We start from the raw sequence: 16,865 nt of genomic DNA on the forward strand, positions 1-16,865 counted from the left end.
AAATGGAAAGACATGGAGAATAACTGTGGTAGTACCATACACCTAAAACAAAGATGTTCTTTACATTGGACTTGCACTCTGTACATCAAGCAGGCATCTGTCATTTACATTCATGACCTTGTCAGCACAGAGATGAGTGAAGTCATGACAGATACCTGACATTACATTATCCCCCTTTAACCTTCTCTGTGTCACACTTTCCTGATCTCTCATACTTTCCTTTCTTTCTTCCCTTTGCTTTTAACCTTCCTCTTCTTTTTCTTGACCTTTTCATTCTCCTGTTCTCCACCTATTGCCTCATCTGAATGTGTTTTATCTCCTTGCATCTTCAATTTTCTTTTTACCTCTTTCACTCCCAACTCGGCTCCTTCCCATGTATCCTACTTTCCTCCCACTATTACCATTTAAACTCCTGTGTAAACAGTTATTAATTGCACTTACTGCAGATAGCATCAAACTGTGCGTTCTATAGTGGATGTGGACATGGGAGGTGCGCACTCCACCATATACATACACACTCCACAAGTCCTGTACACCTGAGGCACTCACTGGATTTGACAATGAGGAAGCAACATCACTATTATTCCTGCCTCATAAACACAGGAGTTCATATACGTTTTATACAGCACAAAACAGCCATGAGCAATGGTCACATACATTACGTAATGAATGGCGATGCATCATATCTTCATATAAAGGGATGTTTGGCAAAATCCTTAAATTTGCTGCAATTCATTGTGCTTTTCTCCACAGTCTTCAGATGGACCCAGTACTCCAGAATGTGTGTTTCCTTATGTCATGCTGTGTTTATAAGGGAACCACTTTAGATAAATTATTCAAGATTTCCAATCCAAGCCCCACAGTTGGCAAACAGTAGTTTGCTGGTGTTGAGGATAGTTGAAATAATTTTTCTGACTTTATTTGTAGTGGCAGAGAGGTCAATGTGACTATTAAAATATCTTTATATATATGCATGTTAATCTTTGAAAGAATTGAGCATACAGTATATGTTGTTATAGTGACTTCTAGAAGAGATGCATGTAAGGTAACAATACACAACTGCAGGTGTTTGCAAATGATGCACAGTATGTTTGTGTGAGTCTGTTGCGATAGGGAGAGACAGACTGTCAACACATGCTTGGCCAAGGCGTTTGGTCCAAATGCACAGCGTCTAAGTGACACTGCTCACGCTCAGCATTACTTCCTCCACATTTCCCCACAGGACTTGTGCTACTTCACACTGACAACCACTTTGGATCCATCAACAGACAAACCTGAGCACACATCGTGACAGGTGCCTCTGTTGCACATACAGAGCACATGCAAGCACACACCCCTGCAATCACACAAACACTGAACATGCTCAATCAACACAAACTGTCTCCACAACAGGCCTTCATTCCTCTCAAGTCCTACTCACACCAATGCTTAATGTTAAGCAGTTAATAAATGATTTTTTGTAAAAAAAAAAAAAAAAAAAAGGTAACCTAATCACCTAATGATATTTACATTTGACACACTACATAATAAAACTCTTTCAAAATGTAATTTAATTGTCTGAAATTTTGGCTCTGGCCATTAGATGCAACATGCCTAGTGCATGATAAATATTTTACATGTTGTGAATTCTTGTTTAGAAACCATTTGTAAAATGGCAAGAGTTGGCTTCAGGCCTCTCCTCCGGCCAGAACAAGAAGAGTATGAACAATACCTCCAGACACCTTTGTCAGTAAATACAACCTGCGCTGTTCAACAGTACTGTTGTGTCAAAGTCAGAGATTTTTTTCACAATTGATATATTAATGTATTGTAAAGAACGCATTTTATCACCTACAAGTGTATAAAACCATTTTGAATCACAGCATCACCTCCTTAAGAGAGAGAATTACATTGCTTCAATTGAGTCTTTTGCAAATTAAAAATGATTAAGGACTGTTTTAACTGAGTTTATTGCTCATACTTAACATATTGTTCCCCTCTCTCTGTGCCTAAGCAAACAATAAGGACTTCTGTCATATTCCACAACATGGAACATTAACATGCAACAAAATTCAACCAATTACACTTTTAGGTATAGTCTTATTTGTTAGGTAGCATTGTTTCATGTGATTTTGTATTGTTTCTCCTCTCTCTGTCTCAGTAAACAGTGGAGGTTGTGTGCAATCATCTACACAACATAACCTGAATAACTCCAGTCATGTTAGCTCTGTGCTGGCATTAATCAGAGCCTGGCGTATTAATGAGAGCGCGGCAGCTAGCTAATTACACCCATAGATTCTGCAGCAGCCCATTAAATATACAAATGACAGAATTAAAGAGCCCAGCCTCTTCTGATTAATCTTTAAATGGGGAAAAACTAATGATGTCTGTGCAAACTTTCCCTTCACACATTTCTCCCCCTCTCCTCTCAACGTCAATGCCTGGCAATCAATCATATTAATTAAGGAAAAATAATTTGTATCATTTAACATTTCCCTCTTTCCTGCTCAGTTGCTGCAGTGGTGCTGCAGTATTGTATTAGACGTGTCTGGAAATTATCCAAGTCTATTTGTTCCTGCATTCATTTTTTCTTCTTTTTTTTCTCAACTATGTTTGTGATGTTTCATCTCTCTTCATTTGCTGTGGGTTGTAGAAATATATCTGGATTAGTGAAAATATGAGCAGGCCATCATCCTCGTCCAATCAGCCCATTTCAGGCTCAAATACTGGAGAATAACAAATGAGGAGAGAGGACTATATAATCTGCTTTGAACCAGTATCAATTTAAATAGATTATCGAATAATATCGCATTTCACTCTTAACTGAGATGCACAGAGAGCTTAATTCAAAGATGAACAAGGGGAGTAGGAAGTCACATTGTAGGGCTTTAGATACAGAGGCATTACAGATAAGATGAATGGACTAACATGCATTTATGGAAACAAGCACTTACAGGGTATTCATAATCACAGCATGATTGCATATGGTTATAATCCTGTTTTATCTAAAGTAAGATTCAGTGTGGTAAATATTGACCTCAAGTACCCTAAATTCATTCAGCATTAAGAGGCATCGTTAATCACAAGTGAGCAGACTTATCATTTATGGAAACATCCGCGTCTATCACAATAATTGCACACAGAAAACAGCCTATTTAGCTAAAAATAATTTAAGTGAAGCGGCCATAAAATTACAGGTTAAAGGGCAAATATGTGATTTTGCATGGTACATCTCAATCCTAACTAAGATTTACCACAGAGAATGCTGGTCGCGCTCTAACATGAGCCCTTAATTCACGTTTAGGAAATGAGAAAGCCCGCCGTAAGAACTTGAACGAACAATTTATGGAAACAACAAATTATTAATATTCCTAGAATGATGCATAATGTTGATGGAGAAAAATGATGATCTGCTGCTTCCATCAATGCTGCTGCTGGGAAAAAGCAGAACCTCATATGTGAAGTTTTCACAAGACTCAAAAGAGCCTCATTTAGAAGCAATGCATTGTCAAAAGTTTCTGATGTTTTCTGAATGAAATGTGGGGTCCTGTGATATGAAACTGATCAAAAAAGATGACGCAAAGATTTGACTCCCTGAAAAATCTTACAGTTGTCATTGTTGGAGTTACTAGGTTTCCACAAGGCATCAACGATTGACGAGTCTCTCCTCTGTGATCAATTGACTCTCGAGGGGGCATTACACTGCATTACATTCATAATCCAATTTGGCTTTGATTTGTTCGCTGTTCCATGCGCTTCGATGGGAATAATTGTCTGTAGATGATGCTATTAGTATTGATGGTTGTAAAAGGGCGATGGTTTGAGGACTGCCGACACATTCATGGTCCAGAATAGATCCGGTCTGAAAGTGATTGTCTGATCCATTACCCTTTATGAAGGAGAAGAGTGGAGGAGATGAGAGGCACCCCTCCATGGCAAAAATCATCATCCCTTTGCTGGCTGCATTTAAAGACATCTATTTACCTTTGTGCTGAATGAGCATGGATAAGATGAAAAATCAACTTTTGGGATAAAAAGAGAGTTTAGAGAGAGCAATAAACAAGATCTGGACCCACGAGTAAAGGGACAGGTAAGACAGCTGTAGGGATTTCTTACTGTTTCATCAAAAATGTGTTTTATTTACTATTAACACTGAGATTATGCTAATTATTGCTTGTTCACCTCTTCTGTAACCATAAGCCCACTCAAAGGTCACCCTGAAATCCCGTGCCTCTCTTCAGTATTTGGACAATGACATACTATAAACATATTTTGGTATTTTAAATGGAACCAGATTTTGTGACCAATACCAGAAAACTAGTCTGCCCTCATTTTTGACATTTCATCATACAGTTTGTAGGTTTTGTCTATGCTCCATATTTAAACATTATGTCCATACAGAAAGACATAACTGGTGATACGAGGTTAGTGCAGGACGGTGAAGTAATCTCAAGTGGCATCCAAGAGCTTTGCCCGCTCAAATCCCACTGATTAGTATCAGCAGTCATTAATTATGAGCGTCAGACTGGGTGATGTTCTCAGATGAAGCAGAACATGTTTGGCTGTGCAGCTCAACCCTCTAATGATGCTGGTAAACAGAAAGATAATTGTCCTTTAAGATGACTGGGGAAGTCATTCTAAAGGAATGTCACTAGAAGACAGAGAGACTGCAGCGCGTTAACTGAGCAACACAAAAATATACCAACAAACACTGGCATGAATGTATGCATGCGTGTGCACACATACTCACATGCACAGTTTATAGCAATGCAGACAGAAGTGGTAGACATGCAGACTTCTGAATGTGCCTGGATGCTTTTTTACCTGTGAAGTCAGTGTTGACAGGAAGAGTGTCGCTGGGAAACTGGTGGTAACTGTGTCCTGGGAATCTGGTTCCCCTGACAACAGGACCTTGTGGGTCAGATAAAGAGACGTCTGTCCTCTCCACCTGGAAAAACAATAAAAACAATAATAGTCATTATATAACAATAATAACAGTATCTAATTGCAGTCATGAATTCATTAATATGTAATCACATGTTAAAATTCTACAAAAATCATATACTTGCTACTTTGTTCCAGTGTAAAGTCTAGAAGCTCTCAATGACGGTGCTAATGTTAAGCAGGTTTAATGTATAAACCATGTTCACCACCTTAGTTTAGCATGTTAGCATGGCAACATTTGCTAACTAGCAATAAGCACAAAGTACAGCTGAGGCTCATGGCAATGTCACGTGACAGTATTGGACTAATTGGACTTGATGGCGCTACATGTTCTTTAGGGGATCACCAAAGGAAGTCATCCTGAGGGGGGCTGAATATATGTAGCAGGTCTCATGGCAATCCATCAAAGAGTTGTTGAGACATTTTGCTCAAAACCACAAAAGTTAAACTCAAGGTGGCGCTAAAAGAAGAGTTATATGATCAACAAAGTCATTAGGATTAATCTGCTGGGATCCATGAATGAAATTTTATGTCAGTCCAGCCAGTAGATGTTGAAATATTTCAATGACAAACAGGGCCAACTGGCATGTAGTGTATGTCAGCCAACACTCTTACAGACCTGATATAGTGGGTGTGGTCCATTGAGCTGGGCTGGGGGCTCCCAGTCTATCTGAATGGTGGTTTCGTTCACAGGATGTAACACAGGTGGAGACAGTCCTGCTGGAGCTGAGGAGAGAAAGGTAGAAAATGAGAGACTGAATGTCAACTCAGTGCAAATCTGAACTTTCATAGTTTAATCAGATTCCCATAATATGTGGATTCATGAGCCACATTTTTACTTTTACAATGCAGTGTTTTGTTTGTTAAATACATCTAAAACGTGAGCACATAGAACAGTGTAACACACCTAGCACACCAACAGGTTTTGTTTTTACAGCAGAAACGTATCTTTGCCTCATGTCTCTCATACCTACTGTATGTCTAGACTGGACAAAAGTCCCCTTTTCATTTAACAGGGGGTCAATTTAATTTCCTTCCTTCACTTTAGATGTTAAATTAAATGTCCCTGTGAAACATACTGGGAGCTACTGGAGCCGCAGCTTCAACACGTATCATAAATAAATCAAACGGAGACTGGCTGATACGGTGAGAGGAGATGTACAAGAATGGAGAGAGAAATATAGCAAGTGATGGACTGGTGCAGAGATGGGAAAGACGTGTGTGCATTAAGTGTCGTTCCATCGCTGTGTTTCTGTGTGTATGTGTGTTTCAGTAACGGTCTAAATGGTCTGTGGTAGGAGTAAATTAGCTCTCAGTGACACACATGCGGGCCATCTTTAGTGTGAGTTCTAATAGAGCTCTTAAAAGGGAAGTGGACAGCTTGTCTTAGGCGGCTCATCTTGCCACATCAAACCATAAATTACTGCCAATCGATAGCTTACCAGTCTATTGAAATTGAGCTATGGTGACATTTAGAACACTAACTGCCCCCCCCACCACACACACACACACACACACACACACAAACATGCACGCGCACGCACACACTCGCTCGCTCGCACACACACACACACACACACACACACACACACACACACACACACACACACACACACACACACACACACACACACACACACACACACACACACACACACACACACACACACACACCTTGTTTTAAATAATGATGTACTCCAATGATGTGTGAAGAAAACAAATCATTATTTTTGTTTAGCCAAATTCTGCATGTGTGTGTGTTTTTATGTCTATTAGGGTCAAACGGTTAGACAGTAGGCACGAACATTTAATAATGTGATTTCTCCAAATTATAGTCCAGAAATTGTCAATAATTGTTATTATTAACTCATTAAAATGAGAAGTAGCTGCATGTGACAGACTGTAGGAGACCTTAGTTGTGAACAACGAAGGCTGACAGTATCTGTGCATGGGGCAACACAAGCCTCTCACTGCATCAGAGGCTGAGGCAGGTTTCCTGGACCACGCTCCTCCTCTGCTCCTCCGGTTTTGAGGGTAGATCAAACTGGTCTGACCTCAGTGAACTGGAGCGCCCCTGGGTGGTGTCTGACTGTGAGAATGCACTGTTAACTGAGGGTATTATAATTGATCCACTCACTCTGGCAGAGCTATTGTCAGCTATGATGGCACCCAACATAACACTCAACTGGACTTCCTTAAAACTATAAGGAAACACAGACCATTTCACACTGTATAATGTTGGAGAAGTAAAGAAGATATTTTCACTTTAACAGTAAAATTCAAAGTGCATGTTCTTCCCATTCGACTTCTGTGTCTGTGTGAGATCAGTGAATAGTCAAAAGTGGGAGTGACACTGAATGCAAAAACAAAACAAAAAAAAGATTTATTCTTACACATTCACCAATTTTCTCCGAGGCGCAAACAAAAATTCCTGAGTGGGTCACAAGTAACTTTCTTATTACTACAGAATGTATTATTACATTCCAGCAGCTGCCTCAGGGTCTTCATGTGAGTCCTTGTCCTGGGGAACATCATCTGTTGCACCTACCAGTGTAACATCACCTGCTGTTTTAGCAAAATGTTTTTTGGCATCCAACTTCATATCAAATCCCATTGACAGCTGTAAGTTTCTCATTTTTTGGGGTGCCCTAATAGATACTTGTTATAAAGGTATTCTCTGTGTGCTGTCTGAAATTGTTGCAACTTGCAATTTACAGCTGTGCAGTGAACCCCAAACAGAACACTGATTTAGGGTAAAAATGCTATTGCGCAAACTTCCCTCTGTGGTGATCTGTGGGACTCTAATGTGCTGTCCTGTATTCTTTGCATGTCATGTATTCATTTATTGCATCCGCTTGTTAACTCACCGAAATGTACTTAACACTGTGACACATCCAGTTTGACGAAAGCCACCTGCGTTATCATGCGCGTGTTCAAGCGCACACACGTACACCCACACACACAGAAGGTTAACAGTCCACCAGAAAGGTTAATTTTACCTGCCGACATGGTAATGAAGCAGCTAAATCGCGGGCCAGCTCCCAGGAGCAATTGTGCATGTGTGTGTGTTTTCTGTTTTTACAGCGACTGACATGTCTTAACAGGCTCTCAGCGTACAGTTACACCACGCACACAAGCACGCCACTTATTGACATGGCGATCCCTTGCCATGCATATTTCTCTCCTCAAGAAGGGCCTCAGGCCAATTATGCGTAAATCAATAAAGTTCCTGTTCTGTTGAGTGGTGTTACAGTGTGAGTGTGTATGTGTGTATGTCTCTCTGTGTGTATGTCTTGTAGAACAAGCCTTTATGGATGTAGGATACATAAAACATCACCATCAGCCCCTGATTAGCCACTCGCTTTACGTCGTGATCGATAACTTTGTGGAAAGACACACACGTTGAAACAATCGCAAAAGCATCCACACACACGGACAGAGCTCTTTGCTTGTGTCGTTACGTCTGTCTCAGTGTGCGCGCTAATGTTCAGTCATGTGCTTTGGTGTAACTCCAGTGGTTTCACAGATGCTCTGCGCTCACTTACAGCAGATGGTAGCTGACTCTAATGGCCCAGCCTTATGTGTGGTAGATTTATCAGTGCATCCGTACCACGCTCAAGTACACCTTACCAGGAGTACCACTTAATGAGAGGATCATTTCCTCCACAGAGTTTCATTCAGGAGATTTCTTAATATTCATTTCAGTTCTCTGAAATACCACTTTACGACCCAATTAAAAGAACTTTTGGACAGGCCTGTGGACCAATCATGCAGAAGTTTTTCTTCAGATTTTAGTACAAATGTAGGACCAAAGAGGCTACAATATGTTTGGATGAAAAAATTGAAGAGATTACATATGAACACACACTATAATTTATTATGCTCTGTTAATTTTACATCAGCAATATAGTTGATCGTTTTAGAAAAAATAAGGTTAGCGATTATTTAGCAAAATTTTGTTTGGATATCTTTCTGCAGGGTGAGAAAGGGTGCAGAGTATAAAGAGATGTGATTTTTCTTTGAGAAAAGGAAGCATATTTGGCTTAAAGCAGAGGAAAGTGGTGGTTGATGCAGTGCAATACGTAGACCAGTGCAACACGTATAGCATACAATGGTCACAACAACAAACAAATAAGAGGCAACAGCTTTTCAGAACTTTCATCTCATGATTACATTTGTTCCTTATTGTTGATAGATTATGAAGGAAAAACTTTTTGAATACAGCACTACGGGAGTGTGCACCTCCCAACAGCTCAGATTATGCTGTTTAAAATTATTATTAAATAGTTAATGTGAACCCTAGAGACAATAGTTTTAAAGTGAATTTAAAAAAGTGATGTGAGCTGTGGAGCTGCAACAGAAGCTCAACGCCCAGTGGACTAGCACATGCTATGCAAATTGTTTGGAGATGAAAAAAGCAAAAAATCTGCCAAACGGCATATGCCATTATCATTTCTTATAGTTGAAACAAGGGACATCTTTGGTGTTGGATGAAACACAATGGTGGCAACAGATGTGGCTGTTAAAAATACATTCAAAAAGTCAACTGGGTACAATAAGCCATATTGTATTGTACTGTATTACAGTCAAGAGAAGTCTTTGGAATCACTTGAAATAAACACTGTGGCTGTGTCAACAGATGTAGCCATTAAAAATACATTTAAAAAGTCCACCAATTACAATATGAAGTATCATTCATCACAATAAACACAAGGAAGGACTTTGTATGAAATAAAAATATTCGCTATGTCAACAGATGTAGCTGTTTAGAGTACGTTCAAAAGCTCAAATCCCTGAGCAAGTATTTATAGATGAAAGGCTGCTTCTTTTTTTCACAACCACTCAGAGCACCCATTGTCTACTCACCTAAAGGGATAAACAAAACAAAAAGAAAACTGGGAAAAAAAACATAAAATGAGCAGCAAGAGTAGAAACCATGAGCGAACAGATGGAAAAGTGTGTTGGAGGGTCAATCGTGCGTGTGTGTACAATATGTATATTGCTGAGTGATTCATGTTCCTCTGCTGCCATGTGCTGTTTTGTGTTCAAGTGAAAAGCGTCAGGTAGAGATGGGAGTGAAGGATGGATTGAGCGAAAAAGTGAGAAAGTAACAGACGGTCAGAGGGAAACAGATGAAGACATTGAATAAAAATTCTGCGCGTGTGTGGGCCTATGTCATCCTGAACTGATCAATTAGTGCTCATCTCAGTCCCATAGATTTGTGCCTGAGTTATTAAACACAGCTAATTCATTCTACTTCCTAATGGTTATAAATCTAAAGGAGAGAGAGGGAGAGAGAGACATCGTGTGTGTGTTTCTGTACTGTGTGTGTGTTTGATTCATGGCCAGCAGGAAGTGTGTGCTACGCCACATTTTTCTCCTTGTAATTAACAGTAAATTGTTTTTACTGCGGCGCGCCATGAATATCCCCTCTGGTTAACACAACCAATGCTGTCGCCACTTAAGTACCCAGTGACTGACTGTGTGCCTTTGGATGCGTGTGTGCATATGTCAGAGGCTTGTGTTGCAGTTGATATGTATGCTGCACGCTTTAATGATTCAGCACCACAGACAGTAAGTAGGTAAACTATTATCTATTTTATACATATCTCTCAAATATATATGCATGTGTGTGTGTGTGTGTGTTTCTATAAGAGAGAGCGAAAGAGAGAGAGAGAGAGAGAATGTATTGGCCCTATTAGCATTTCTACTGTATATTTTTAAACCGAGCTTGTATAGAGCTGCTTACTGTTGTGGTGCCATACAGTATGTAGTTTGTCTGTATGTTTTTGTGTATTTTGGTATATTCCTTTACCTGCTGGTAGGGTCCGTCCTGCGCTTGGCTGACTGGTAATGCAACCTGTCTTTGTGCAGAGTGTAACTGTGAAGTTGTACACATGGTAAGGCTTCAATCCTCTCACTAAATAAACAGGCTGTGATGATGGTCCCACCCTATGTAAGACCTGAAAAAGAAAGCCAAAGAAATGAACCAGTTTTACAAACTGACCTCAGTGATTTAACTCACTTAGACTTTGTACACAAACACTCTGTAGCAGGTGTCCACATGACCTGACAGCCCTTACACTACAGCGGCGTGATTAATTGCGCAATAATTCTGGTCACGAGACCACTATTTTTAATTAGACACAATCTGATAAGATATCAGTGCTTTCCTCACACACTGCTGCATCAAATCAAGTGCAATTCATTGAACTGTCTAGCCAGTCAAGTGTTGGCTCGATTACAAGTTTATTCATTCTCTGCTGGTGCACGTAAGAGCATGTTCTACACAAGAAAAGCATGATGAAAGCAGCTGTACGAAGGATGGTCTAATACAACAGCATTTACCTTACCCTAGCTGTGTGTGAGTGTGTGTGTGTGAGGCTGTAGGGAAGCTTTAAGCTGTTTTACAGGTGTCCTGCTCATTATGTGCAAGCGGATGTCAGTGTGTTCGTCTTACCTGGCTGATAAGCGGAGGAGCATAGGGATTGTTGGTCTGTTCAGTGAGCACGTTGACCCGATATTCTGTGACTCGTCCCCTGGCGATGATCCCTCGACCCTCGGCAGAGCTCCACTCAACTTTGAGACTTGTGGATGACAGTGCAGACACTTCTGGAGGAGCCATAAACTCTGGGACTGGACACATGGCCACACACGTATGCACATGAAAATACACATCACACACCATATTTATCCATCAGTTAGTTATGAGCTAACTATCAACTAATCACAAACAAATCATTTATGCGTATTTGTGAATGACAAATCATTTGTTGAGATGTTACAGATCTATTGTAAATTTATGTTGAAATAATTAGCAAATTATAAAACATTGTATAGGAAGTGTTGGGAGGTAACATTAGTTATCTAACGCTGCTAACAGAACACAGCACATGGTCTCTCACCTGTTACAAACATTATTTTGAAACTAAAAAAATAATTTACGATGATCTTGTGTATTTGAACAGTGAATGATTAAAAGAAACCTGGAACACGTGTAAGAACTCGCACTGATCATTTAACAACCTCTTGTTGACAGTCAAGTCATCAGTAAGTGAGATAGGGTAACCCGTTTATACAGGTAAGAAACCACTGCCTACACTGCCTTCTACAATCAATTTCACTTTTTGATTGTCAAATATCAGTGGTGGAGCTAAAAAGAATGTTTTCTTAATATTTTTGGTGAAGTTTTTGTCAGACTGCTGAACCAATACATTAAAAATGAAAGTTAATTACAAATAAAATACTAATTTAGTCATGAACACATACATTAAAAATGGAGACTGAGTGGATATTATGTGGATTTAACGGATTTAAGCATTCTGTCATTCTACGGTTGTGAGAGCCACTATTACACGACAGATTAGAGAGACGGATTCTTTTATTCTGCTGTTGATGGCATCTGGCTGTGAAATATGCTGTGAAATGTGATTTCTTTGCAGACATTAGCACTGTCATATTCTTCCTTTCTAACACAGCACATGTACGCGCACAAACACTGACACACACTCCACGTTTAAAATGGTGTTATCATATGCTTGTTATCCAGACACATAGCTCAGAGTGATGTTGGAGGCAATCGTTTAGTCCTAATGAGCCATATCATCTATTTAGAATTCAAATACCTTAATGAGTTTCCCCTCCCCCCACACGCATTTTTTATTTCCTCCCTCCTTCTCTACATCCTTTCTCTTCATTCCTTATGACAAATGCTTGTGTTTTTTTATTCAGTGCATTTTATTTTTTTACTACATCCATCAGAAAATTTCTCTGGTGGACAGATTTAGACCAAAACATCATTTGGTTACATTTTGGTAGTTACTCAGATTTCGGATTCGTGTCACTCCATCATTTGAATATTTTGTGCCCCTGTTTATACTGCACTCTTCTGCTTGAGAAAAGGTCAGCCATCTCTAGGTTCACTGCAATCACATCATTCACATGCCATTTCCCAAGAAAATTTCAGCCCAGAGCAACACAGAAATCAAAATATAATATTCAGATTAAAACAACAGCCATTTTCTCATCTTCCTGATTCATCTACCTACCTTCTGACCTGCTTACTCGTCTAACTAACTACCTTACTATGAAGGAGCAACCACAGCTTACCAGATTAAAATTTACTTGAGATTTCAAGACACTGCTTGGGAGTTTCTGAATGGGAATATGGATGTTGTATATGGGATTTTTACAAAGTTAGCTTCAAATGGCCATGAGAGGAACTCAAGCTTCCACATTGACCTCACCATTCAGCTATGATGGTTGCCAATTGGCATACAGTCTGTCCTCTAAAACGCTCAAAGGAAAACAAAACAGACTCATTATCAATGGGGAAACCCACCTTTCTGATGACTATGAAGTCATTTGACTTTGATGTCTAATCACTGCCGGTAAAAGAATAATTAAAATATCAACGCAACTCTACTACCTACAGTTGCCTACCTAAACTGAAATGTAAATAGTACATTGATTTAACTTGGTCATTTTATTGAACTTGGATACAAACAGATTCAAAAAATACACGTGAAGTAACGCAAACCTCCTTCCATGGTGCGTGCTGTGGTCCACCCTGATGTGACACGGCCTGCTACATTGATGCTCACAACTCTCATCTGATAGGTGGAAAAGGCCTGCAGACCTGCTACAATGGCACTGCTCTCAGGGGGTGAGACTGTGCTCCTATTGGTTGGCTGTGCTTCTGGGGAAACACTTGGATCCAGCCAACCAGAGCTGAAGAACACTCTCTCCTCCACAGTGGGACTTGAAAGGTTCTGCGATTCCATTGGCCCACGAAGAAAGACCTCATACCTTGTGATAACACCTGTATAGAACGCAAAATGGTTAAAAAATAAAGTTACCACAAAAGAACTCCTCGCTAATACAGGAAGCAACAATTGCAGCTGCAGGACTTGTTAGGGAAACACTGCAGCAGTTTTCTTTGTTACACTAGCTTAACTTTGTACTGAATTAGTGTCCCAGTGGCACTTCAGCCTTTTTGTGCTAAAAATATCAAAACATCAAGAAACTGTATTAGAAACTGTGGCCCTGCTTAATACTCATCCCTATTGGCAACAGGATGCTTAAATTTGTACATTTTCGTCAACACAGTCGTGTTGTTTTGAGGAAAATCTAACACCACAAATAATGAGAAAGCCCTGGCCAGTGTTTGGCCCTGTAGTAGAAAACAGGCTGATAATGACTAAGTCCTGGCTAGTCCCGTTTAGCTCTCTGGTGGATATCAGGCTATTGTCCTAATCTCTCATGCTCTATTCCACTTGTTAATAGGAAAATGACAGAGCTGGGTTAGAATGAGGACAGAGCAGGCACCAAAATACAATAAGAGACTTACAGACCCACGATGGAATAGATGAGTGTCAGAATGTTGTTATATAGTACAGCATACAAAAAAAAAATCAAATAACATAGAACCTCTGTTAAAAGACCCTGCATGCCCTCTCAGTACCCTGCTCTCGATTTATTCTTTTCTTTTCACTTGTATCCATGTCAGCCTTTATTACTTACACTGCATTATTTTTTTAAGCCTGTCTCCTCCCCTTTCTGTTCCTTCCTTCTGTAATATTAATATTGTGCATATAGAGTAGTTCCTACAACATTAGCTTACTTGAATCCATATGTAATGACTCTAAACTAGCTTTAGGCCTCCAAAACACTCTGTTAACACTCTGACTGATAATCATCTTTATTAAAAATATAAAATTTTGGCAAACAGATAGTAAACAATGGACTTTGTTATTTGTGTGATTTCACTATCTATTCCTGTAAAAGTAAATACATCAGTGAGAGCAGTAGTGACATGTTTCTACCTTTACGGTCTGTGAATTATCATTTAATTCCAAAATTGAAAATGTCCTCAATGTCTTTGCCACTGTTAATCCAGAAAAGGTAGAGCTGAAAAGTTGAGGGCAGATGGCGTAAACAAAAATACAAACACACACCTATGAAGAGACTCTGCAATTGCAAATCAGAGCTGAGTAGGTGCAGGTAATAACACCAGCCAATGAAAAGCTGGTGATGCCAGAGGCTCTGCATTTAAAATTGATCACTTCCTGTGTTTTTTGTTTTTTTTTTACTCTCATTCATCAATTTTTCTAAATTGCTAAAATGTTTCTAGTTGAGGCCAAAAGTTCAAGGAACAAGACAGGGCTGGCCAAGTCAGGGAACAAACCCAGATCAAAAAAAGAGGTGGAGGTACAGGTCAGGACTGTTGAGAGCTGTATCAACTATTTTCTAAATAATGAACTGATGGCAAAGAAAAAGAAGACAGGAGACACAGAGATATTCATGTAACGAGGCTTAGTATGACACTGGGGAGGGGGACAGATTAACAGAGAGAGAGAAAAAAAATGAGGGACACAAACAGAGAGAGAAATGCAGGTTACAGGGCTTTGTATGACACTGAGCCTTAGAGCCATTACAAAGCTCTCTGGATTTACCAAAGGCGCTACGTGTTTCTGTGTGTGTGTGTGTGTGTGTGTGTGTGTGGGGTGTTAGTTGATTCTTATACTTTTTCAGTAACACAAACCTAAAAGCCATACGAGGCAAGTGTTTCATGTTAGTCAAAAAGGTGTTTTGTGTGTGTCAATTAATTCAATTAATGATGTATATATTTGATATGTCATGTAACAGTAACATACTTAAAATAAACACACATATATAGGTGCATCTGTGAATGCATGGATGTGTGATGTGTGTATGGTTTGTGCCTATGCATGTTGTTCTGTCTTACATGAGCTGTACAGTTTGTATGTGTATGTTTGGGGTCCTACCATTTGGCTGACCGGGGGGCTCCCAGGAAGCATGCAGTGTATGAGGTCCTGTAGCAGTGACCCTGGGTGGGGGTTGGTTTTGTGGGGGGGCAGAGGCTGTCAGAAGAGACAGGGGTGGGGTAGAAGTGCACCCCCCAGATGAGCAGGCCTGTGGACAAGGTTAGGATTGTGTCATTTTCATCTTGTAGGCTGTACCTGCTGAAAATGCACATTGGTTGAAAAACTTGCAAGTATACTTGCTATATTCAACTAATAATTCAATTGCTTTACATATTTATCTTTTTATTGGGATTGAGAATCATGTCTCCAAATTTTGGATATATTTTTCAAAAAGATGCAGACACTAAAAGCACTGGTGGCTTTTTGTCCTTCTACCTCCAGTATTGCAGTGTATTGGGTGAAGGGCTTGAGACCACTTGCCACAGCCTCTGTAGATAAGCCTGTGTAGTGAATGACGGGCTCTGCTCCACTAGATGACTCCGTGGACGATAACACGAACCTGTGGGAGACATAAACTTGTGATAATCAATTCCTCTTTCCTTCATTTTCATGTGTCACTATTACTCCACTAGGCCCCATGGCTTTGTTTCAGTTAAAAACCAGTGCTGGGTTGTCGCGGGGGTCTCGGGGCTAATAGGAGCACCATGTAAACTGCAACGTTCCCAGTTTGAACTGTTGGCAGCAATTCAAAGGTGTGGAACCAGGCTTTTGTTGCAGGTCATCCCTTTCTCTCCCCCCACATTTCCTGCCTGCCTTTGGACTATACACTATCAATTAAGAGCAAAAATGCTGCAAAATAATCTTAAAAAATATAAACATAAAAATAAGAGCTGGTCTATCTCACACATCCTGTTTCAAACTTTCCATGTTTCTCTCTCTCTTCCATTCCTACATCTATCCTCCACCTCCAGTTGTTCATAACCTCTTACTCTTTATACCACTTAGTGATACTTCATTCATATGCACATAAAATGTTCCCTTTTCCAAAGATTTAATTTTTCTAGTATTGTACCCTGAGGGAAACTGGCAAACAAAATGTTTTTCCTTTCCCCCCTCCACTCAATCCCTTCTCCATCTTAACTCCCCGCCAACTGTTCATACTGCACATCCTTTGATTCCTCATAGGCTTCCAGCAAAGAATACATCTCCCTCCTG

At 39.9% G+C, this 16,865-nt stretch overlaps 1 protein-coding gene across 1 annotated transcript in view; it reads right to left on the reverse strand.

Moving 5' to 3' along the window:
* The window catches only part of ush2a (Usher syndrome 2A (autosomal recessive, mild)), a 203,433-nt gene that overhangs the window by 133,542 nt on the left and 53,026 nt on the right, over positions 1-16,865 (reverse strand). The window contains exons 22-28 of the mRNA XM_041935708.1: positions 16,086-16,209; positions 15,711-15,858; positions 13,463-13,744; positions 11,384-11,559; positions 10,739-10,886; positions 5,543-5,649; positions 4,804-4,927 (exon numbers count right to left, since the gene is read on the reverse strand). Coding sequence (XP_041791642.1) covers positions 4,804-4,927; positions 5,543-5,649; positions 10,739-10,886; positions 11,384-11,559; positions 13,463-13,744; positions 15,711-15,858; positions 16,086-16,209 — 1,109 coding nt within the window. The remainder of the gene's footprint in view (positions 1-4,803; positions 4,928-5,542; positions 5,650-10,738; positions 10,887-11,383; positions 11,560-13,462; positions 13,745-15,710; positions 15,859-16,085; positions 16,210-16,865) is intronic.

This window comes from Chelmon rostratus, chromosome 1 (genome assembly GCF_017976325.1).
Source record: "Chelmon rostratus isolate fCheRos1 chromosome 1, fCheRos1.pri, whole genome shotgun sequence".
Taxonomy (NCBI): Eukaryota; Metazoa; Chordata; class Actinopteri; order Chaetodontiformes; family Chaetodontidae; genus Chelmon; species Chelmon rostratus.